The 23,502-nt window shown below is 42.0% G+C and overlaps 1 protein-coding gene across 1 annotated transcript in view; it reads left to right on the forward strand.

Annotated features, from left to right (window-relative positions):
- The first annotated feature begins 223 nt into the window (after nucleotides 1-223).
- Nucleotides 224-23,502, forward strand: part of TAC1 (tachykinin precursor 1) — a 28,715-nt gene continuing 5,436 nt past the window's right edge. Inside the window, 7 exon segments of the mRNA XM_042472063.1 lie at nucleotides 224-238; nucleotides 1,836-1,985; nucleotides 1,987-2,028; nucleotides 2,316-2,327; nucleotides 10,887-10,980; nucleotides 14,605-14,631; nucleotides 19,385-19,438. Coding sequence (XP_042327997.1) covers nucleotides 224-238; nucleotides 1,836-1,985; nucleotides 1,987-2,028; nucleotides 2,316-2,327; nucleotides 10,887-10,980; nucleotides 14,605-14,631; nucleotides 19,385-19,438 — 394 coding nt within the window.

Here is a 23,502-nt window from a genome sequence, read left to right on the forward strand (position 1 = left end):
TGGGCAAGTCACACTCTCTCAGCCTCAGAAGATGGCAATGGCAAACCACCTTTGAATGAAACTTGCCAAGAAAACCCCATGATAAGTCGGAAAGAAACTGAAGGCACATAACAACAACAAAAACATATAGTCAAAATTTCTGAAGTGAAAGGATGGCAGGGGATGAGACTCCATTTTGAGGCAGAATGGGAGAGATACCCAGGCAGTCGATCCTGGAGCCAACATGATCAGCATTGAGGTAAGATTCATTGGCCACTTCAGTCAATGTTGGCACATGGTACGGGAAGGGGTGCCATCTTGGCCTTTGCCTCTGGAAGCAAAATGTCTTGAGCCAGCTTTGGACTGGGACTAGGGGCAACGAAGACCTCTCTGTCTAGCAAATGAACATCCTTGCCCAAAGCTATGACACATCATGAGCCTAGACTATAACACACCAGACCCTTGGTACTGTATATGCTTCCAGGGTACCAAAATCCTTCAAGTCCATGAAAATACTGTGGCATGGTAAAACAGCAATAGCCATAGCCAGTACATTTCAAGCCGGGTGCGACCTATGGAGGAGGCCAGGCTGAGTTGACCTGGAGCCTCTGGTTGGTATGAACTCATCACAACCTTGTGCTTTTGTGAGTGAGTGGCTGCAGTGCGGGCCTTTAAACCACTGTGCCACTAGAGCTCCCTTCTGTAAAATGGCAAACTCAAAGTTGGCTTTTTGGGAGGGATCTATTTGGGAATATTTTTCAAGCCATGGAGCTTGAGTCCACGGATGTATGTATGATGTATGTATGTATGTAATGTGGATGCAGAAGGCCCACTGTAAATACTGGCAAAAGCAATGACAGAAGTTTGGATTTGCAGGCTCCATCATCCAGTCATTTGTGCCACCCTTTGCAGAGTGAATGCGACTCTAATGAGAGGAAGGGAAGGGTGTGTGTTTCAAATAACCCTGGTTTCCTTGATGTGATATTTGCGGCCTGTCAACATCCTGGCAGCCCTTGAAGTGAGGCCTTGGGGGGTCTAGACTCCGGTCCCAAACCAGGCTGACATCAGAGCTCCTCCTTGGTCCTTTCCGATATGAATCATCCTTCTCTGGCTTTGATGATTCATCTCTGGCCTCCTGGGAGTGGGGCACAGCAGCCCCCTTTTGGAAAGCTGGGGCAGAGGGACCCTCCCTCGAAGGCTGGCCCTTTGCCCCCAGGGACCCAAGGCACCAGGCAGGGGCTCCTCCTCCTTGCTCCGGTTGAAGACGACCAGGCTTGGAGGGAGGGGGCTGCTGTGTGAGCCCCCTTCGCCCCAGGCCCCGGCTGCTCCCTGCCTCCCGCCCCGCTCCTCGGCTATAAAGGGCCCGCGGGGCTCCGGCCGCCTTCACATCCGCTGCCAAGAGGCCCACCCCACGAACCCAGTAAGTCCTCGCCTCTGCCGCGCTTCAGCCCGGTCAAGGGAGGGAGGGCCAAGGCGAGCAGGGAGACCCTTTGGATGGTGGGGAAGGGAGAAGCCAAGCTGGGTCGAGCCTTCTAGCGTTCGCGGGAGAAGCTAGCTAGCTTCTCATTTGCTCCCTTTCTTGCTTCTTTCTTTCTCTCCCTTTCTTTCTATTTCTTTCTTTCTTTTCTTTCCCTTCTTCCTTCTTCTTTTTCTTCTCTTTCTTCCTTCCCTTTCTTTTTTTCTTCACTTTCTCTCTCCTTCTCTTCTTCTCTTCTTCTTTCTTTTCTTTTCGTTCTTCTTCCTTTCTTCCCTTCTTTTTTCTCCTCCCCCCCCTTCCTTCCTTCTTCTCCTTTTCTTCTTCACTTGTTTCCTTCCCTCCTTCTTTCCTCCCTCCTTCCCTGCCCCTTTGCCCTCAGATCAGCCGGGGACCCGAGGACCGTCGGGTGACTTGTTCCTGGCAGGGCGGCGAGGAGGACGACGATGCCCGGCTGCCGCTGCTCCTGGCGCTGCTGCTCTTCCTCGCCTTCTTCTCGGCCCAGGGCTCGGCAGGGGAAGACCTGGGAGACCCCCGAGGAGATGACTTACTGGTCCGACTGGGCAGACGGGGAGGCAGAACAAGGTGAGCCGGACCTCGCACACCCAAAAAGCCCCGCGTTGGCTGCCTCCGCACTGCAGGAATAACCCGTGTTGACACCCGCTTCAACTGCCACGGTTGAAGGCGATGGAATCCTGGGAAGGTAATTGGTTGTGGCAACCAGAAGGGAAGGAAAGAAGGAAGTTTGGATGGATGGATGGATGGATGGAAAAGAAAGAAGGGTGGGAAAAAAGAAGACAGAAAGGAAGGAAGGAAGAAATAAAGAAAAGGAAGGAAGAAGGAAAGGAACAAAGAAACAAAGAGAAAGAAGGAAGTAAGGGAGGAAAGAAAAAAGGAAGGAAGGAAGAAGGGAAGGAAGGAAGAAGAAAGAAAGGAATGAATGAATGAATGAAAAGAAGGAGAAAGGAAGGAGAAAGAAAGAAGAGGAAGGAGGAACTCTGTGCCACAACCAAACTACCATTCCCAGAATCCATCGCCTTGAACCGTGGCAGCTTAAAGCAGTGTCAAACGGATTCTCCCTACAGTGCGGAAGCAGCCGAAGTGTGGAATTGTCTTCAAGGGGGACAGAACAGTGCTGCTGCTGGGGGTGATTGTCGTTTTTATTTATTTTTTATTTAAGGGGTTTCTATCCTTTTCTTCTCCCAAATAAGACTAAAGGGCGGCTTGAACAGGTTGTTGTTGTTGTTGTTGTTGTTGTTGTGTGCCTTCACATAGTTTCTGACTTTTGCGACTCTAAGGAGTTTTTGTTGGCCAGATTTTTTCAGAAGGGTTTTGCCCTGCCATCCCTGAGGTGAGAGATGTGACTTCCCTTCGTCGTCCCCCCCCACACACACCAATGGGTCTCCATGGCTGAGATTTGAACCCTGCTCTCCAAAAGTCCTAAGACTCAAATCAAAAAACACAAGATGGCTCTTTAGTTAATTCCAGCTAATTTAGGTCCAAAACACACTGCAGAATAATCCAGTTTGAGACCGCTTTAACTGCCCTGGCTCAGTGCTAGGAAATCCTGGGGATTGTAGTTTATTGTGGCACCAGACTCTCTGACAGAGAAGGCTCAATGTCCACAGAACTACAAATCCCAGGCATCCTTAGAATTGAGCCCAGGGCAGTTAAAAGCCGTCTCAAACTGGATTATTCTGCAGTGTGTTTTGGACCTTAGAACCCTTGAGTCCATGATTGAATAGCGAGCCATGTGGAGGTAATCCCATCAATTCAATGGGTTGAGACCAACAGGATCCAAGCCATGGAGCTCATGGACCCAGAGATTCAAGGGGGGGGTGCACTTGGAAGAGCCTGTATTTGTGGTTCGTAGTGACAGCTCTCTGCTCGGATTCCAGTATTAGTCGCCAGAGTAAACCCTTTGGTGGTCTTTGACCACCACTTCAGTGGGTTTGAAGACATTGGGCAAGTCACACTCTCCAGCCTTAAAGGATGGCATGCCAAAACTGCCTCTGAAGAAATCTTGCCAAGAAAACCCTATGGTGATACAGTCTCCAGAAGTTGGAAAAGACTTGAAACCCATGGGGAGGGGGGGGGATTGGGCAAAAGGTGCAGGCAGTCATGCTTTGAATGGGTTTCTTCTAAGACTAACTGAGTTCTAGCCCCTCCGTTTTGATTAGAGACAGTGACGTCTAGTCAATTTCACAGCTGTAGTTTTCAGATGCCCCCCCCCAAATTCTGTAAGCTCAGATGGTCCCCCCAAAAAACCTCTCTCCTCTCCTCTCTTTCTCCTTCTCTCATTTTAAGCATTTACCATGCTCATACATACACACCCATACACATTTATATGTTGAATTCAAGATATTATATGGTGAGTCTGTAGAATCATACGTAGAGAGATCTTGTAGCACTTTGAGACAACTGAAAGCAAGAAATTGGCAGCATGACGTTCATAGACTTAAGTCCTACTTCTCAGTTGTATTTGGATTGTTGTTGTTGTTGTTTGTTGTTGCCTGCAAACCAGACTGTCTGAACTCTCCTGTCCATATACTGTGTTACTATCAGTATCACTGTTGTTGTGCACCTTCAAGTTGTTCCCAGTTTATGGTGACCCTAAGGCCAACCTATCACAAGGTTTTATTGGCAAGGTTCTTCAGAGGTTTGGGGGTGATTTTTTTTGCCATGGCCATCCTCTGAGGCTGCGAGAGTGTGACTTGGCTAAGGTCACTGCAGTGGGTTTACATGGCGGAGTGTGGATCCAGACCCTGATTTCCCGAGTCATAGTTCAATGCTCAAACCACAACATCACGCCACCTTTCTCTCTCTCTCACACACCTATACACATGTACACAGCACCTCCAGAGAAAATATGTACAATTGTCTTGGCAGAGTGGATGGTACACTGTTTAATGAGAGAAGTAGGGAAAAGAGAGAGGGTTATCTGTTCAGATACAAACACAAACACACACATATACACATAGACATGGATTGTAATCCTGTGCCGCTGCTGTAAATCCATTGGATTGTAGGGCTTCTAAGTAAGCATGCTTACCATGGAGCTGTGCAACTGCAGATACCAAAATGGGAACTTTGTTCCTAACTTCAAATACATGTGGCTAAAACCTCATAAGTGAATTCTTGTACGTTCCTATATTCTTGTACCTATACGATATCTATGTATATGTCTCGGCTTTAGGATTGCAAAGGCAGAGGTGTAACTTAGAGCCAAATTCTAAAATCTTCCAGCTTTCCCAGCCAAAATTGCCTACAGACATATAGAAATGTCAGCATTTTCCATTGGTAAACCTCCTGCCATGTTTTCCTAGAGCTTCCTCTGACTTTTTCTTTCCACTAACACAATCGAAAACTCCTAAGGAAGAAAAGGGTGGAATAGATGTAGGATGTCCTCACTGGTAGACTGGTAGACACTGGTAGGAGATGTTTATCTGGAAGCATCCTTGATCATTGCTAAAAAAGTTAAGAAATGGGCAAGCTGGTTCATATTTGGACTGTCATAAATTACTTGCAGTCTGGCATAGCAGTTTGGGTATTGCACTAAGGTTTTAGGAGACCTGTTCACCCATGGAAACCCACCTTGAGCAAATCACACTCTCTCAGCTGAAAAAGAAGGCAAGGGCAAGCCACCCCTGCATAAATTTTGCTAACAAAACCCTATGATAAGGTTATCAAAAGTCAGAGTCATTGTGCACATAACAACAGCAACAAATAATGGCTTAGTGGAAAGTCATGAGGCAAAAAAGGCACATGCAGTGGCAGCCAGTGGCTTCTTTGTCAGCAGAACAGTAAGCCTATTCTGATGCACACATTTGGGGTGTAATTCAGTAACTTCAGTAGTTCCTTTAAAGTTCAGACTGCATCCCAAAGAGGATTTAACACCCAATTGACATGGAAGCTGCCACTAGGTACTCCTGGCACTGGAAAGAGAGATGAAAATCATAATTCAAGGCAAGCAAGTAGTGATAGGATTCCAGGTTTGGACTGCAGTCAGTAGCAGGAAATTCTGATTGCATCAGGGTTTGCATCCCACATTTTGAAGTGAAATAAGACACAATGCCATGTAAATGCCTCCCCACTCCATCCCACTGAAGGCTTAATGGCATAGATGCATACCGTGTGGTCTATCTATCAAAATCATTGTCTGCATTTGAGATAGAGAGAAGGACGTATGGATCTCGGATGGATCAATAGTTTATTAGACCATCACAAGCCACATGGATGCTACAGTTATCATTGTTGTTGCTGTTGTTGTGCACTTTCAAATCATTTCTGACTTATGGCAACCCTAAGACAAATCTAATAGGGGTTTTCTTGGCATTGCCATTGTCTTCTTTTGTAGCTGAGAGAATGCAATTTGGTCAAGGTCACCCTGTGGGATTCATAGGTGAGCAAGGATTTGAACCCTGGTATCCCTGGTCCAACACTCAAACCACTATGCCAAGTTGTCTCTCATAAAAAGGTACTTCTTGAACTATGAATCTCAATGCTGTACTGTCTAGGGAGATTCTGGGACTTGTCCAAAAAAGTAACTTTTCCTAGTTTTGACTTAGGCCATATCCCCTCTGCTGTCATGGATTAGCTTGTCTATTTGTTCAGCCGGCAGATTCCATCACATCATTTTAAAAAGCATCAAAATTCATGCTACATGAGTCCCTTGTTTCTGGTGTAGATTCTACCTTTGCACCAGGTGAGCGAAATACTTCCAAGAAGATAAGCTTCTTAAGCTCCTGAAGTTATTTAAACAGCCTTGGGAGCTATTCTTCTCTCACTGGATGATTACATCAAAGTCCTGTCTCAGGTCCAGAAGATTTTCTGCAGGTCTCTTGTTATAACCAGAGATGTCATTTCTCCCCATCTCTCTTGCATTGTTGGATGTAAAGCATCACTGGATAGGACATTTTTATGGATGAGAAGCTGACAGTGTCAAGCCCTCCATCTATCAGCATGCTGGTGAACAACCATCTCCCCCTCATGCACTCACATCAGAAATGCTCTTGAATTATACTGCAGATTCTAATGGGATGAGAAACGGAGAGTGAATGCCAGTGTAAACTGTACCAGACAAGAGATGAAGGGATGAATCTTTTATCATCTTTGTTGTTGTAGGACAGGGTAATTTCTCAATAAATGCATGCAGTTTTTAGAAAATAAAATATCTCACTTGATTACATTTGCACTCTGAGCTGGGAGATCCTAATCGCTTTCTCCGTACTTTCCTGATGCTTGGCTTAAGTTTTTCTGCCAGCAATCCTTGAATTTAAAGCTGGGTAGAGAATAAAAAGAGGGATTACGAGAGAAACAGAGATCTGCCTGGTTTACTTATTCATTTAGGTTATCTCTAAAAGGGCATATGCCAGCATGGCATGGATAATTCATATCAGCAAGATGGCATGGGAGAAAGTGTTAGTTCTTCCACCTAGTGCCCATGGACCCAACCCTTTTTTTCTTCACAAGAAGAATGTTTACACAAAAATATAAAGAGATGGAAGATCTTTCCATGGGTCTCCTTCATGTCATCTAAGAATCAGAAAGATACGGAGCATCCTAGCAACTGAATGTTATCAGGAAGGGAGAACTTTGCTATGAAATGAGTGTCTTGCTATGAATTGAGTGAATTTCAGATATTAATTAAGCTGATTCTACAAAAGACATAATAAGGTGATCTTCTTTCCATCCAAAAAGTGCACCATTCCACAACCTGCTTCGGTCTACAGTTGGCCAAATCTTCACCAATCTTACCCAGCCTGGTACCCTCCATGATGGGCAACAACTTCCAGTAAATCCACTCCAGATAATCAATGTCTATGCTGGCATATATGTTGAAAAATATAGACTAATACATCTCAAAAATTTCCACAAAGCTGGTCAAGGATGAGGGATGGTGAAAGTATAAATAAAATTCATGGAAAAAAGAAGACACATCTCAAGATGCTGAAAACTGTTGCATAATAATTAAAAGCTTGACACATTTTGATCAGTGGACCATAAGACCTCTTCTTCTGGGGGCTACAGAATAATATCAAAGATGGTATACATGGTATAAACAGATGCCCCTCTTGTAACTTCGTATGCAACCCTTTAGTGAGCCATTTGATGGAACAAAATCATCTTGCAACAAATCTCTGATTCTGCACATCAGAAAAAGGGAAGTATTAATAATGAGAAAGCCCTGCTGAAAAAGGAAATTGATTTAATTTTAAAATTAAACATCTTGGCCTCTTCACATCTTAGCACAATACTTATTAAAAGGTGTAGAATTTTCAGACATTCCCTTGTTTTCCAGCAAAGTCTCCTCCACAGCATCATCAATTTCTTCCAGCATCTATAGATAACAGAAAAATCAGGCTTTCACTTATATGCTTTCAGCCATCAGTAAATGATCCTGGAGTTTCTCAGATCAGACATTTCTATAGACTTTTCTTAAATCCAGGCTATAAACAATGTACAAGAGGGTATTGGGAACTGACTGGAAAGGTGTTTATAGTGTGCAGTTTTACTGACTTGGTTATCTTTCATGGATGTGTTTGAATGACTTTAAATCTATGGATAATTTGATTGCATTTTAGCTAATTTTTGTATGTTTTTACTTATGTTTTTATAAGTGTTCTTAACTGTACTTGCTTTAATGTTTATAAGCTGCCTTATAGGGTTTTTTTGAGGAGGTGGGGGAATGGCACGGTATAAATGAATTAATAACAACAATGCAAGCATTAATATGATGTTCTATTCATGATGCTTATATGAATGAACTCATACATTGTTTTTGTATAGCCCCCACAGGCCAATGTGCATTAGTGTTTTTAATTATTAAATATTATTCTTCAGTGAGGGCCAGTGTGGCACAGTGGTTTGAACATTGGACTATGACTCTGGAGACCATCGTTGGATTCCCCGCTTGACCATGAAACCTACTGGGTGATCTTGGGCAAGTCACATACTCTCAGCCTCAGGGGAAGGCAACAGCAAACCTCCTTTTAACAAATCTTGCCAAGAAAACCCCATGATAGGTTTGCCTTAGGGTCTCCAAAAGTCAGAAATTACCTGAAGGTGTGCACACAACAACAACAATTCTTAAGTATGTTGAGATGTGCCTCCTTTTCTCCCCTAGGAGAGCCATAGTTCACCAGCATCTGAAGGGCCACAGGTTTCTCACACCTGCTGTATGGGGTGCTACAGGATTTTTGCTAAGGAGGGACTTGCTTCCATTCCGTAGATCTAATCAAACCAAGACTTTCCTACCAAGTAAAAGTGTGGCATGTTTCACCATCCACTCCTCAGACTTGTTCAGCGTGGTAGTGCAAGTTTTCTTTCTTCGTTTCTGAAATGATATTCGCTTTAGTATCCAAATACTTTTTTTTTGAAATGTTCAAAAAGAGATAAATTTGTATAAAGAACAAAAACCATATTACAATGAGAAGAGTCATGATCAATTAATATATCAAATAAGTATCTATCTGTCGATCGATCAATCAATCAATCAATCTAAATAGCTGTAGGAACACTTTGAGACAAGATAGCATTGACAATGGATTTTGTATTTCTTTTCTCTCACGGGCCAAGATGATTTCCTTTGCTTTTTGTGCATGCATGTTTATCACTCTAGCATCAAGAGATGATGAAGAAGCTGTCACAGAGCAAACAAAGAACAATATCACACAACACTATAGCATGATTACTCCTGTGGAATCCTGGGATTTTGCAATTTAGGGAGGAGCATTTTGAATTCTTAGCCAGAAAACTCTTAAGCCTCACTAAACTACAAATTCCAGAATTCTACAGGAGGCAGACATAGCGGTTAAAGTGGAATAGTAGCTATAACAGTGTTGTATGATATTGTCTGTAGACATTCCTTTGTCAGCAGGGACTACTCCCACTTTTAGTTGAGTGACATCTAGTGATGACTAACTTGAGAGATGAGACACTAAATAATGTGCACACTTATTCGTTTGTTTATTTAGTAGTCACATTTAGATCCCAGCTTTCTTCAAATGGGCTCAAGGCAGCAAACCATATTCTCTTCATCCCCTCTTTATCCACATACCAACAATGCCCTCATATCCAAGGTTGAAAAAATGACTTGACCAAGGTTATCTTTGGTGAGTTTCATGGTTTGATGTGAATTTGAATTTGGATCTCCCAAGTCCAGGACCAGTGTTCTCACCATTCATGCCTTTCTGTGGGAAATGTTTGAATCAAGCTTTTAGCCTGTTTAAAAATTTCTCTGATTTAGTACAAGTAATCAGTCAACACAAATTAATACAACTCCATTATAGTTTAGTTGTGCTGTGGGGCTAATAATGACTCTTGTGACATCTGAAGACTGAAAGTGCATGTTTAAAATGTCACAGTAAATGAGAAACACTTTCTCACCATCCTCTTCATTTTCCTCTTTCTTCCTCCTCCTTCCATTTCAAAATCTAATGGATTAAACAGATATAGAGAATACATTTTTTAAAAAATCAGAGTTTGGCTCTACAGCTTGATATGCAAGCATCCAAAAATTTACATTTTCCACATCTGGACCTGTCAGTTCCTCACACTCCGTACTTCTAATAGCAATTTTAAGAGGTGATCAAGACTGGAGAAACGGCAGCAGGATGGGATTAAATAGCACCTCACCCAGGACCATGACTATGATCAAATTCTGAGCCCCTTGCACCTTTTTAAAAATTTCCAAAGAGAGAATCGCAGATCTCTATGACAGAGGAGGCCGCCTGTTTTGATCATTTTCTGATTCTGTATTTCTAGTGCCCTCTAGTGGCTTGCTAATGGTGAGTAAATGGGGTTTTAATTGCAAGTATGGATCTGCTTCAGGATGAGGACTTCGGAGGAAAAATGCCCCCCTCCCCTTTGCAATGGGAATGGGAATCATTGTTCCTGGAGACACTGGAAAATAACAGACTAGAAAAGTGAACAATAGAGGCTTTACATGCTGCATGATAACAATAAATGTCTAAAGTTACATTAGAAATGTTACATTTTAGACAACAGTTTTCAGAGTCTCTTAGCCATGATGGCCACTGCTCCTGCCTGCTAGGGGTTTTTGGGAACAGAGTCCAAAAATAATTGTCCCAGGTTTACCTCTGAATCCAGTGTCCTCTTTTTTGTTAAAGCAATATCAGTGTCAGGAGGGCAAGTTGAGTGTTCCAGTTTGTTGTTGTTGTGCCTTCAAGTTATTTATGAGTTATGGCAACCCTAATGTGAACCTATCATGGGATTTTCTTGGCAACATTTGTTTAGAGGTTTGCCATTGCCTTCCCCTGAGGCTGGGAGAGTGTGGCTTGCCCAAAGTTACACAGTGGGTTTCACGGTCAAGTTGGGAATTAAATCCATAGTTGTAGTCTAATGCTCAAACCACTATGACATGCTGGCTCCTGAGTGTTCTAGTAATCATATAATATTTCTGTTTCAGGAGGAGTTGCCTCTACCCTTTGAACACTTCCTGCAGCGAATTGCCAGGCGACCCAGACCTCAGCAGTTCTATGGTTTAATGGGCAAAAGAGATGCCGGTAAGAACCATTTTTAATTTCCCTTTCTAATGCCACCAGATTGAGTCCTGCAAAAGATAATATCCACTTAAAAAACAGGGCTGGAATCCTGCCAGTGACATACACTAATGTAACTGCTAGTTATGCCAGGGTATGTACTTTTCTGTCATTCAGGAAGGAAATCAACAGGACTTTTTGATGCAAAGACACTCTTCTTCTCCACTGCCACTGCACACCCTTCGCTTGAGGTGATGGAGTTCACCTCTTCACCCGTTCAATGGCTAGGAGAGATAAAGCAACAATAAGCTTTTTTTGGCATTTTTATCTGCAGCATTTCCAGTACTTCTAAAATCATTTTCTCTGGCAATGTTTGATTCAATATTCAGACTTGCAAAATCAACAAGTCAGGTTTGAGATATGATAGACCTTAAAAAGGTTTTTTATATGTTTGAGTTTGCTCAAGGATCTTTCTGCTACTGCTACTGTAGCTGGAATTGTCAACAATATTCTCAAACTAATTTAAACATATGAAAATATCTTACAAATTTTGTACCCAGTTAAGAAATTTAGCAATTCTAAAGAGCTGGTTTTCCAAAATTTACTTTATGTATGGACAGTAAAGGTTGCATTTCTGTAGCAACATTTTCTTCATTCAGGTCAGTAGGATATTGGTGTGCTAACCCTTTCACTTTTTTTCCTAGCTCATTTTCAGACGTTGTGGAATATTTCCACAAGAAATCAAAATTTTCAGCCAATCGCTTAACAACATTAAAACATGCAGTTAATCCTGCAATAACATTATCAATCAAAACGTAAAAACAACTGAAGAGCTACATGTTTGCTAACTTTTATAAAATAATGCAATGGAAAGGGGCTGTGAAGTTGTCGGGGGGGGGGGGGGTAGGGAGGGAGCTGTTAGAAATTCACAGGTCCTTCCTTGGCGCTCCAGATCCTGGACCAATGTACTACCTGCTGAACCCTCCTCTTAATAGGCCCTGATTCCACTTTAACTTGCAACATCCTATGGGATCCTGAGGTTTTTAGTTCACAGAGGCATTACAGTGCTCTATGTCCTCTCACTTTTTCAGCTGTTTTTTAAATGTCCCAATTTCTTTGTTTTCTCCCACTTTCCTGCTTTGTCCTCTGCTTACTTTGGCGGGGTACGCAAGCCAGTAGGTCCGCGGGGGAGCCGGAGCCTCATCACACGGCCGACTCCCGTGCGGACCGAAAAAGAAGCTCCAAAATGGAGCTTCTTTTTCCGTCGCGTTGCGCATGTAGCAAGCGCCAGGGGCGCGCTCGCTACGTCACAAGCGGCGCGACGCATACGGACTCTCAGCGTCCGATACGCAAAGATGGCGCCGGCCATTGAAAGGGCCGGCGCCATCTGTACGGACGGAGTCCGTATAGGCCCAGGGGCGTCTATAAGAGACGCCCTTTTTTAAAATGGAGCGTCCGGAGGACGCCCAAATGGCGGTGCAGAAAGCACCTTGTTTCGCTGCAAACCAAGTTCTAAGTGCAAAAGTAGTTGTACTCAGTTATCTGGGAAAAGAGAGGAGATGGAATCTTGCCCTTCCCACGAAGCTCAGGCAAAAGTAAACTGCTGCAGCCCCTCTTACTTTGTTTGATCTTCATTATAATGGGCCAGAACAGACAGGCCAAAATAAAGCTGCTTCGAGTCACTTTGAGGTAGGCTGTTTAAATGTTGATGCGTCCGAAGAGCCGGAAGCCATGTCAAGCACTGCCCCAGTCCTAAGCTTGGTGCAACTTCTGGCCTCTTAAGGGAGTGTTCCACTTGTGATTTAAAATGAATTTAAATACAGCGGTTCATTTTAAGCGATTCAAAATACAGTGAGTGTTATCCCACTTTCAATTCGCTTATTTGTATCGTTCCCATTACTTAACGTTTTATTTTAATTCGCTGTAATTTACCCTGTTTCGTCCCCATTCAAGGATGATCAGTGTATATTTAAACCGGTTTTGTTACTTTTTTGTTCGTTCACATTCACTTGTTTCGGCTGTCAATCAAAGCGACCTCATCATGACATCACATTAATTCGAGTAACATACACCGATGTAGCTGTACCCTGTCGTTCCCACTACCTGGCCGTTTTTAATTCGTTAATAATTTTGCAGTTGTTTTTTAAAAAGAGCCAGTCAGGAGGCACTTATTCGTCCCATCTGTGCTCCCCATATTAACTGCCATAACCAGTGTAGGGAATCCTGGGAATGGTAGTTTATTATGGCACCACACACTCTCTGGCAGAGGAGGATAAATGTCTCACAAACACACAAACAAAAACCACCCATAGTTTCCTCTGGAAAGAGCCTCGTAGCCCCAATTGCTTTGGCTGCCCCATGGGGACAGAATCTTTGGGGAAGATTGCCCCAGGGCTGTCTAGAGAGCCATGAAGAGGGGATATGTCCTCAAACCTATCCCATGTTCCTCTGGAAAGAGCCTCGGTAGCCCAATTGCTTTGGCTGCCAGGGGAAGAATCTTTGGGGAAGATGCTCCCAGGCTGTCTGGAGAGACTGAAGGGGCTATGTCCTGCAAAACCCATCGCATAGTTCCTCCAAAGCCCATCTGCTGCTCAGGCAGAGGAAAAAGAAAAAAGAATAGTTAAAAATGGTGTTCAATGGCTCTCCTCACACACAGTCTATGAAAGAGGAGCAGAGGGAGGAAAGGCTATTATGCGAATGGAAGAAAGGGTGCTGGCAATGCAGAAAGAAACAAAGAGGGTGACACCCCCAGGCCAGCCCATCGTGCTCCGCTCCTCCCATCCAGTGGACCCGAACAAAGGCCGAAACATTCCTATTTAAATACTCTGAATCTTATCCCAAATCAAGGAAAAATTGTAAGTTCCCCTTCTATTTTTTTAACCCGGATTATACACCATTAACACGATAAATAAAAACCCGCTTTACGATTCGGATTTTAGTGGGAACGATGTGCGGGTTACTCTGGAACGTTTTAGAGTTAATTTGGTTTCTAATAGGAATGCTATACTTGGACAATTTGTAACACAGAGTAAAGCCAGTGAGAACACCCCAAAGATGTGTGTGTCATTTAAACAGCATACCTCCAAGTGACCCGAAGCAGCTTTATTTTGGCCTGTTTGTTCGGGCCCAATGTTAACCATCTTGACCACACTGGATGTTGCTTGGCCACATGTGTCCTGGTTTCCCTTGTGACATGCTGGGGGGTATGGAAAAATAGGGGGGGAACCCTCATGTTTGTATAGTATTTATATCTGAATAAGTCTTTTACTAAACAAAATAGGTTTGAGGATGGTGTTGAGATCCTCAATAAATTGTTAAATCTATATTCCAAAACAGGAATTAACCCAGTTTACACATAGGTAATGCAGATGGTATCAGGAATATTCCTTGTAGAATTCCTTAGTTGAATAAAAGAGAAGTAAGCTATAGAAAGGGTAAAATATTTAAGGAGTTCTGAAAGAAACATGCCCAGTGTATTGTACCTGTAATGAACAGTGTGGCAATGAATATTTTAAAAAAAATATTAGTGCATTATAGCCATCCACAGTACTGTATTGTAACTAAATATGTTTGCCTTTTCATTAAAAAACACAGTTGAAGAAAATTTTAGCAGTAATTCTGCTAATTATTTCTTTTTATTGTTTCTAGGATACGGCTCCTCTCCACATAAAGTAAGTTGAAACTGACCTCCCCCACACTAATGTGCATAATTATCCTGTGCATAATAACTTCTGATGCAAGCAACTTATATCTAAGATTGTTTGATTCTAAATACATTAACCCCAATCTAGTGACCATATGGGAATGTCAGTGTGCATTTATGGGCTCTGAATGAACAAGAGATGTTCAGTTCTTGTGCTGCAGAAAATCTTCCAATGTTGGAGGGAATAAAGTGATTTATGTACACCATATGGTAACTTAAGGCTGCAATAATAGGCATACAAGCCATTGAATACATTGGGACTTATTTCCAAGTAAGCATGCATGGCATTGCTCTCCCTTTCCACTGTGGCTAACCGTGTGTCTCTCCCATAGAGAGACAGGGCCTTTCTATTGTGGCCACATTTTTATGGAATGTGCAGGAGGTATATATGGCTCCTCTTTGGCTATTTTTAAACAGCTTTTAAATACCTGAATATTCCCATCTGCTTTCAGTCAGTGCTAGCTTGTATCTCATATTTACATTTTATGGTTTTAGATATCACTGATTTTTTTTTTTTTACAGTTGTGTTGGAATGGTATTTTTGAAGCAAATGTGTCAGTGAACCTCAGTTTTTAAATATAATTGTTTCAATGTTTAATTTTGTAAAACAGAGAAGACTTGGTAAGCTTGCAAAGAGGGTATAAAATATTTTTTACATACACACACACTCACTAGTGTCAGTGGCTACAGAAGTGCAGTAGTAGCCCCAGTGAAAGCAATGATAATTTATTAGTTTTTAAAATTGTACTGTGGTTTTTAGTTGATTCCTTTCTGGGTGCTGTGTTGAATCTCACTCCAGGAGAAAGGTGGCATAGATAGATAGATAGATAGATAGATAGATAGTAGTATTAATTTGTTAGATTGGTTTCAGTATGATTTAGGGAACAATGCTATGCAGATTTCATAGAATAACTTTTGCCATCTGGGTATAAGTCCCATTGAACTCAGCAGGTCCTACTTCTGAATAAAACAGAATTGCACTGTTTGTTGCTACTGGTTTTAACTGGATACAGTAGTGGTGGGCCCACTTTTGACCTTGTAGATATTTTGAACTTCGACTCCCCAAAATTCCTGACTCTTGGCCATTCTGATGAGAGTGGCAAGACAGAATATTTAAGGTGTTAAGGGTTCCCCATCCCTTAAAAAAGGTGGTCATTTGATCATGGTCATGTGCAAGAAATCATAGTATTATCTGTTAATGCATATTAACATCAATGGATTTTTATTCAGAAGTACCCTTTAGAATTAAAACCAAAGTGGCATGAAGTCATGATCAATTAGAAACCCATATCATTTAAAGCTACTTTGAAAACATTGATAAAATGAAATTCAGTTATCAAATGATATAAAGAACCGAAGTTCCCACCAGGTTTAAGCCCTGCTCCAAGCAACCTGCTTTGCGGCTGGGGCTCCCTCTTGACACCGTCCCCTGCTTAAGCTTGGAAAAGCCTGCACCCTGTCATCTTGCCCTGCCCTTGATGGTGGCATCTTCTCCTGCCACAGCTATTTCAGAATTGGGAGATAGGTGGCATAAAAATGAAATAAATAAATAAATAAATAAATAAATAAATAAATAAATAAATAAATAAATGTAGCAGGCCCATAGGCTTCCCTGTGAACCTTCACAGGACACTGATTCTTAAACTAGCTGTATGTGACCATAGAAACGACAGTAGCAACCATCATGGAACCAAACATTGTCTTGCTCCAGCCAGCTGTGCAGTGTTTCATTACTCTGTATTAATAACCAAGCCATGTCAAACGTAAAAGGGACCATGTTACAGAAGGGAGGACAACATGGTGCACAGCAAATCCTACAATTACTATAATCTGTCTTCTTGCACTTACAGCAGCAAAGCCTAGACGGAGTATATTGTCTGCCCAGTGTAAAAAGACAGATAGGAGAAACAGAGACAGATGGCAAGAAACAGAAGCTGCATCTGCATTGCAGAAATACTGCACTTTGACATCACTTTCACTACCATGGCTAAGTGCTATGGAATTCTGGAATTTGTAGTTTTGTGAGATATTTACCTTTCTCTGTCAGAGAGCTTTGGTTTCTCCACAAACTACAAATGCCAGGATTCCATAGGATGGGGCCATGAAACCTAAAGTGATGTCCAATTGCGTTATTTCCTCAGTGCAGATGCAGCCATGGGAAGAAGAAAGCAAAGCAGGCATTAAGCAATGCCTGTGCTGTGCTGTGCTGTTCACCAGGGCCAGCCCTATTGTTAGGCAGAGAGAACTGGCTGCCTCCAGCCACAGGTTTAAAATGTCATGAAAGGCAGCAAATCGTAGTTATTTAGCTTCTTATTACTGTATTTGTTCTGCCAGGGATGGATGGAAAGAAACTTATGCCAAGGGATTGTCCTGGAATAAAGTAATTGTTTAAGTGCATTACTTGACAGAGCAGTCCTAATCAGTGGTGTAGTGGAGCTGGGGCTGATAGAGTCCAAGCCTTGGGACTTTTCTTAACAATAATGTATTGTTATGAGTTGTGCCAATCTTCATCCAGAATATTTTGGGGTTGCTTGATCTTGAGAGAGAGCATTATTTTTTTTAAAAAACAATGTGTATCTAGAAGTGTCTTCTGTGTGTTCAGGGTAGCACAGGATAAGTTGTAAGCAGCCTTTACTGTCCCTGGGAGGACCCAGTGACAATAGTTGTCATAGTATTTCTTAGTGCTTGATCATTTAGTACATTTCTGCTTGAGAATTCCTGAAGAAGTTCATCTACATAGGAGTCTTGGTCGTTCAACTTGGCCAGATCATTTCGGGGGGGGGGGGGGGGTTCTGAGCCCTGTGACAGTGTGGAATACGGAACGACTTGTCCTTGTTGAAATAAATTCAATTGCCAGTCCATCTCATTTATGACATCTTGCCCTTTGCCTCAAGCAGAAAAAATGTCTTAGAGCATTCCTGTCGTAGGACAGAAATTAAATCAATTATTTAAATGGTTTAAAACTGTTGTGTTGATTATACTCTGCCCGGAGTTCTTCAGCAAGAATTAGCTAAGGGAATTATGAATGCATAGCCACTTTAGTTATGCAGTGTCTCTCAGCCTGCTCAGCCAGTCTTCACTTACCAGGTTGCAGCTGCTGTGAGTGACAGGGGTCTGTTCCCTTGTCTATTGGGAAACAGCTAACTGTTTCCCCACTCCCAAAAGTTATCTCCAGTGTGACAGTTAGAAGCAAGGTCCTTGTTGCAATTCCCGTTTGCACAGAAGATCACTTACAGGAGAAGGGTAGAAACATCAGTCAGCTACTTCCCGACTGAGAGGGGAACAGATCTCAGTTGCTTGCACTGACTGCTGCCTGGCAAGTGAGGATTGGGGGACTTTCATGGTCCCTACATGTTTCCTAAACAAGTGAATACATAGGGATTGTGAATACAAACCAGTCATAAATGCATAACTCTACATTCCACATTCAGTGAATGCCATCCATATAAATATTTAAATGAATAATAAATAAATGTATGGTTGATGGTTAGTAATAAAAGGGATAAGGAGGGTTGTGGTCTACAATGTTTAGAGGGCAACTGCTTCTCCCATTGGCTTGCTTCTCAGTGTACATGGACTGAAGTAGTATACCCTTAGAAATGCAAAATGAGAAAAGTTCAAAAATAACTAACACTGAGATGGAAGGAAGTCACAGAGATTTATTATAACAGGTAACATGGTTAGCAATTAAATCAATAGATGTATATTGTATATATTATTTATGAGTTGAAAATTTTTGTTACTATTACCTCTTTTTGTTCTTATTTTTTATCTATATATGTGTTGTTAGTTGTGTCAATATTACCTTATTGGTTTTTTAATTGAATTTTTAAATGATTTTAATGATTTATTATTAACAAAAATAATAATTTAATTTTTAAAAAAGAAATATAAAGTGGGGTGGGGGTGGGAATAAATGCAAAATGATGTAGTCAAGCTAGAAGAGAAAACTGTCTTGTCTTCATTGGCAGTCTCCCAGAAAGATCTGGTGTTAAGGCACTGCTGGAAACAAAATACTGGGTCTGATCAACTCCATTGGGAGTAAATGAGGGAACTTACTGGGCAATGTATGTGTGTCTGAACATCTGTACTAACAACAAATATTGTGTTCAGACCACTAAATATGAGTATTAAACAAGTATTGTAGAAGTAAAGACTCAAGAAAATCCAAGATAGAAGGAAGGAGAAAGAAAGAGAGAGGAGGGTGGGGGGAGCGGAGATACATAGATAGGCATAGCTAGGATGCTCCAAAGAAAATGTAGTGCCATTCCCTGTCAACTGGTGGCATTTATGTCAGTGGAGTAGTGAATCTGCTCCAAAATTTAGTCTGAACTTAAAAGGAGCTATCTAAGGCTCTGCATGCTACCTCCAAAATAGGTTCAGCACCTTGGATATTTCCTTTAATGTTCATACTGAAACCCAAGCAAATTTACCAGCTCACTGGCATAGAAGGCACCAGCTGCTCCTGCTACCATTGAAAGACAGCAGAACAATTTTAAAATCAGTAAGAATTGACATTATATAACCAGGGCAGAGATCAGAACCAGGAGAGAAGTACGAGGGTGCTTTCATCTTTATTTGTGTGTAGACCTAGGGTATCACCTTTAATCTTAATTCAAATATCTGTAGGATCTCTTCCTAGCGTGTATTCATCTTGAAAGCACATTGCCACTAAGAAAAGGCATATTTCATATGTATTTAAACAACCCCCAATATATTTTTCAGGACATAAAACAGATTCATTTGTTGGACTCATGGGCAAAAGATCTTTAAATTCCGGTATGTATAAACTACAGCTAAACCTAAAAACACAGTATCTTTTATCTCCTATTTTCATACATCCATAAATATACATACACTCAAACACACAAGTATTTTGAGAAAATCTACCTTCTCATTTAAAGGGGAGAACCTAGGAATGTGTGGGACCCCCCGTCTGGCCGGTAGCAGAGTAATGGGAGATCTGGTCCAACAACATCTGGAAGACTATATTTTCTCCAACCCTACAAGGGCTGTGTCTGCGTTGCAGAAATAATCCAGTTTGACACCACTTTAACTGCCATGGCTCAATGCTATGGAATTCTGGGATCTGTGGTTTTGTGAAATATTTAGCCTCCTCTGTTGGAGAGCTTATTTCCTCAACAAACTACAATTCCCAGGTATTGAGCCATGGCAGTTAAAGTGGTGTCAAGCTGAATTATTTCTGCAGTGCAGATACAGCCTGGGAGAGGTTGGAAGGGGGAGAATATATACTTTTATGCAAGTTGTTGGACTATCACTCCATATGACCCTTGCTGAGACTTACGATATTCAGGGGAGGGCTTTCTCTTGATCCCAAGATCCTCACAAGCATGTTTGGAGAGGATACAGGAGAGTGGCTGCTCCTATGCTATGAAACACCCTCCCAAGGGAGGCTTAGTCAGCCCATTCTCTGTTTGCTTCTTGCTGACAAGCAAAGACCTTTTGCTATAAACAGGCCATCTTGCAACTAGTTAGAGCAGAATAATGTTTTGTGTGTGGTCTGTATGTTTGAATATGTATTATGTTTAATGTTTGTTTAATGGTTTCAAATTAGTTGGGTTTTTAATTAGATTGGTTTTTAAACTTGTGTTTTTATATTATTTTAGCTTATACAATTATTTGGAAGCCACTTTAGGTCCCATATTGAGATATAATTTAAATGAACGAAAATGAATAAAATAAAATTTCCAGTTATCCCCAGCCAGCATTGGCTCTGTCAGAGATGATGGGAACTGTAATCCAGCAACACTGGCAGGCCATACCTCACACTCACTCACACACACACGGCATTGACAAAATCCTAGACCATCCATCAGCTTGATGTAGATTCCTCATCTCTCACTGTTGCTCCTTTTTTGCAATTCCCTGCCTTTTCCTCAACACTTTCTCATCCTAAGCTTCATTCATTGCTAACAAATGCCTCTGCCATTAAACTGAATTTCCCATCAAGCTGCTGTTCTGCTGTTGCTACTCTGTGCAGTGTTTGTGTATGTGTGTCTTCAAGTCATTTCCAACTTACAGTAACTCTAAGACGAACCTAGCAAAGCTTTTCTTGGCAAGATTTGTTCCTGAGGTTTTGCCATTGCCTTTCTCTAAGGCTGAAAGAGTGTGACTTGCCCAAGGTCACCCAATAGGTTTCCATGCTGAGCAGGAATTTTAACCATGGTCTCCCATAGTCCCAGTTCATCAATCTAACCACTATATCATGCAGGTTCTTGTAGCAACTTCATTAGAGCTTAATTTAAAACTGAAATTGCAGTGTCTGCCAATCTATCCACAAGATCTATGTTTAGCTAACAGAAAAATATGTGTGTGATTTAAATGTGTTTTGAAAGACTCTTGAATGGTTTTTAAAGGAATGTTCTCTGCTATTTTCTTAAGTGGATTAGGATGCCAAATTCATCTAATACCATTTACAATTATTTAAGCATGCCTTCTAAACTATTTGCTGAAATTACAATGTTCAATTACTTTATTTCCCACCCTGCAGTATTCATGGCAGCAATATTATGTCTATATCCTATTTCGTTTTACAAATTGCTATGAATCATGAGCAATTGAGCAAAGGATTTATCTCCAAGAGAAATAGCCATTAAATGCTGGTGGACTTGTAAATACCAATTAACAGATGCAAGCTTGAATTGAGATTCAGCTCCTATTGTGAAGTTCTGTATGAAAATACAAGAAGCATAAATAACCAGGGTTTTAAAATCTAATTCTTATTTCAAAATTGCTGTAACTGATAGAATAATTCCAGTTTCTTCCCTAAAGTGGATGAACAATAAAGATACATTCCCACACTCGCATATGGAATTTATCCAAGCCTGAAAAGCTAAGTTTTAGTTTCAGTCTCCTCAGTGTTCACTGCTCTTCTGTCTGAAAGGGTGAAATTCACAAAGAGTGATGGAGTGGAAAAGAAACAAAACACTGAACTGATATGGATCTAATTGTTGAAATGAAAGTAGAATTGTTTCTATGGTTGCTAAGAAATGCATTCTATTAAGGTTTAAGGTGCAGGTAACGTCTAAATATTAATGTATATAATTCTTTTTTTAGAAATATTTAATAATTTTTTTAAAAAAATAAGGTGCAGGTAAGCTTGCATTTTTTATGCAATGCAATCAATTCAGGATGCAATTTTAACTCTTTTCAGTATTTTCCACACTCAGACTCAGTCAAACATTGGGCCTTATCACACCGGGGGGGGGGGGGAGTTTGCAATTCAGTTCTGATGCAACTGCGCATCCAACAATGCGAATTCACGCTAAAATGTGATGTGTTATCTCACATGATTGCTTTCTATGGGGGGTTCTTACAAGGCGCTTCCGCATTCAATCTGCACTGACTCCTCATTTTGGTGAATTCGAAAACAAGCGAATTCACCAAAATTTGCTTCTAAGCTCACTTTGATTTCACTTCGAATTGGTCTGGTGTGGAAGATCACTCCGATGTCGCCCCCCCCCTTGGCATCCTGCTCTTTCATCCCCCTCCTCCTCCATCCCATCTCACCCCCTCTGCCACCCATCCCATCATCCCTTGCCTGCTCCTACACTCTGATCTTCCCCTCTTCTTCACCCTTCCACCTATCCCATCATCCCCTGCCTACTCCGGCCTCTCAATCTCCCCCCTCCTTCACCCTTCCACCTATCCCATCATCCCCTGCCTGCTCCTACACCTCGATGTCCCCCCTCCTTCACCCTGCCACCTATCTCATCATCCCCTGCCTACTACTGCACCTCGATCTCCCCCCTTCTTCACCCTGCCACCTATCCAATCATCCTCTGCCTGCTCCTACACCCCGATCTGCCCCCTCCTTCACCCTGCCACCTATCCCACCATTCCCTGCCTGCTCAGACCCCACTGAGCATGTGCAAGGGTACCGATTCGAATAGTTGAATCCACACCGGTGTGGCAATACAATTTGCACTCATTCCGCTTCCCCCTCGATTCAGAAAGGCTACCAGGTAGGATAAAACATTGCATTTTAACCTGAATTGGAATTTTTGGATGCACAGTCGCGTCAGTACTGAGTTGCACAGCCCCCCGTGTGATAAGGGCTATTGAAGCTGAAATAGTGTTCACATCGGAGCATGGAAACATTACTTTTTGGGATTGCAATTTCCAGAATCCCCCAGCCAACAAGATCAGTGACTATGCTGGCTGGAACATTCTGAGAGTACCTCACATGTGTCTCTCTCTCTTACTCACTCACTCTCTCTCTCTCTCTCTCACTCACTCACTCTGTGTTTGTGTGTGTGTGTGTGTGTGTGTGTGTGTGTGTGTGTGTGTGTGTATAGGGGTCAGTTGTGAATACACCCCTCCTGGAAGGGGAGGCTAATGTGTTACACTAACCTCAGAGAGTTGCCCACCCCTACAGTACTGGGAGTAGTAGCTGGTGGTTTCCACGCCACTGGAGTAGTCAATCTACTCCAAGTGTTATGCCTAATGTAAAGGAGTTATCCAACTTGCTAAGCTTATTTTGGAGTGAGGACTCAGCCCCCTTGGATAACTTAGTTTAGACTACAATCTATGGAAGCAATCAAACACTACAGTGCTGGCCTGAGTATAGTTGTTTGATCCCACAGACTGAAAAAGGTTGGAAAACCTCCACTGTTAATTGATAGTGAATCCTTTCTGGTCTTTAGTCCAAACTTTAAAGAAGTTCCCAACATGTTTCTCTCTGCCCCCCTTTTTGTAATGAGGGGAGGGGTGAAAGAGATTAAAAATTTCAAGATGGACCATAGGTTGATCTCCTATGATAAATGGAGATCTGGTGATGAGGCAATCCAGAACATCATGCCAAAAGAATCCAGTGGAAGAAT

This window comes from Sceloporus undulatus, chromosome 6, assembly GCF_019175285.1.
Source record: "Sceloporus undulatus isolate JIND9_A2432 ecotype Alabama chromosome 6, SceUnd_v1.1, whole genome shotgun sequence".
NCBI lineage: Eukaryota > Metazoa > Chordata > Lepidosauria > Squamata > Phrynosomatidae > Sceloporus > Sceloporus undulatus.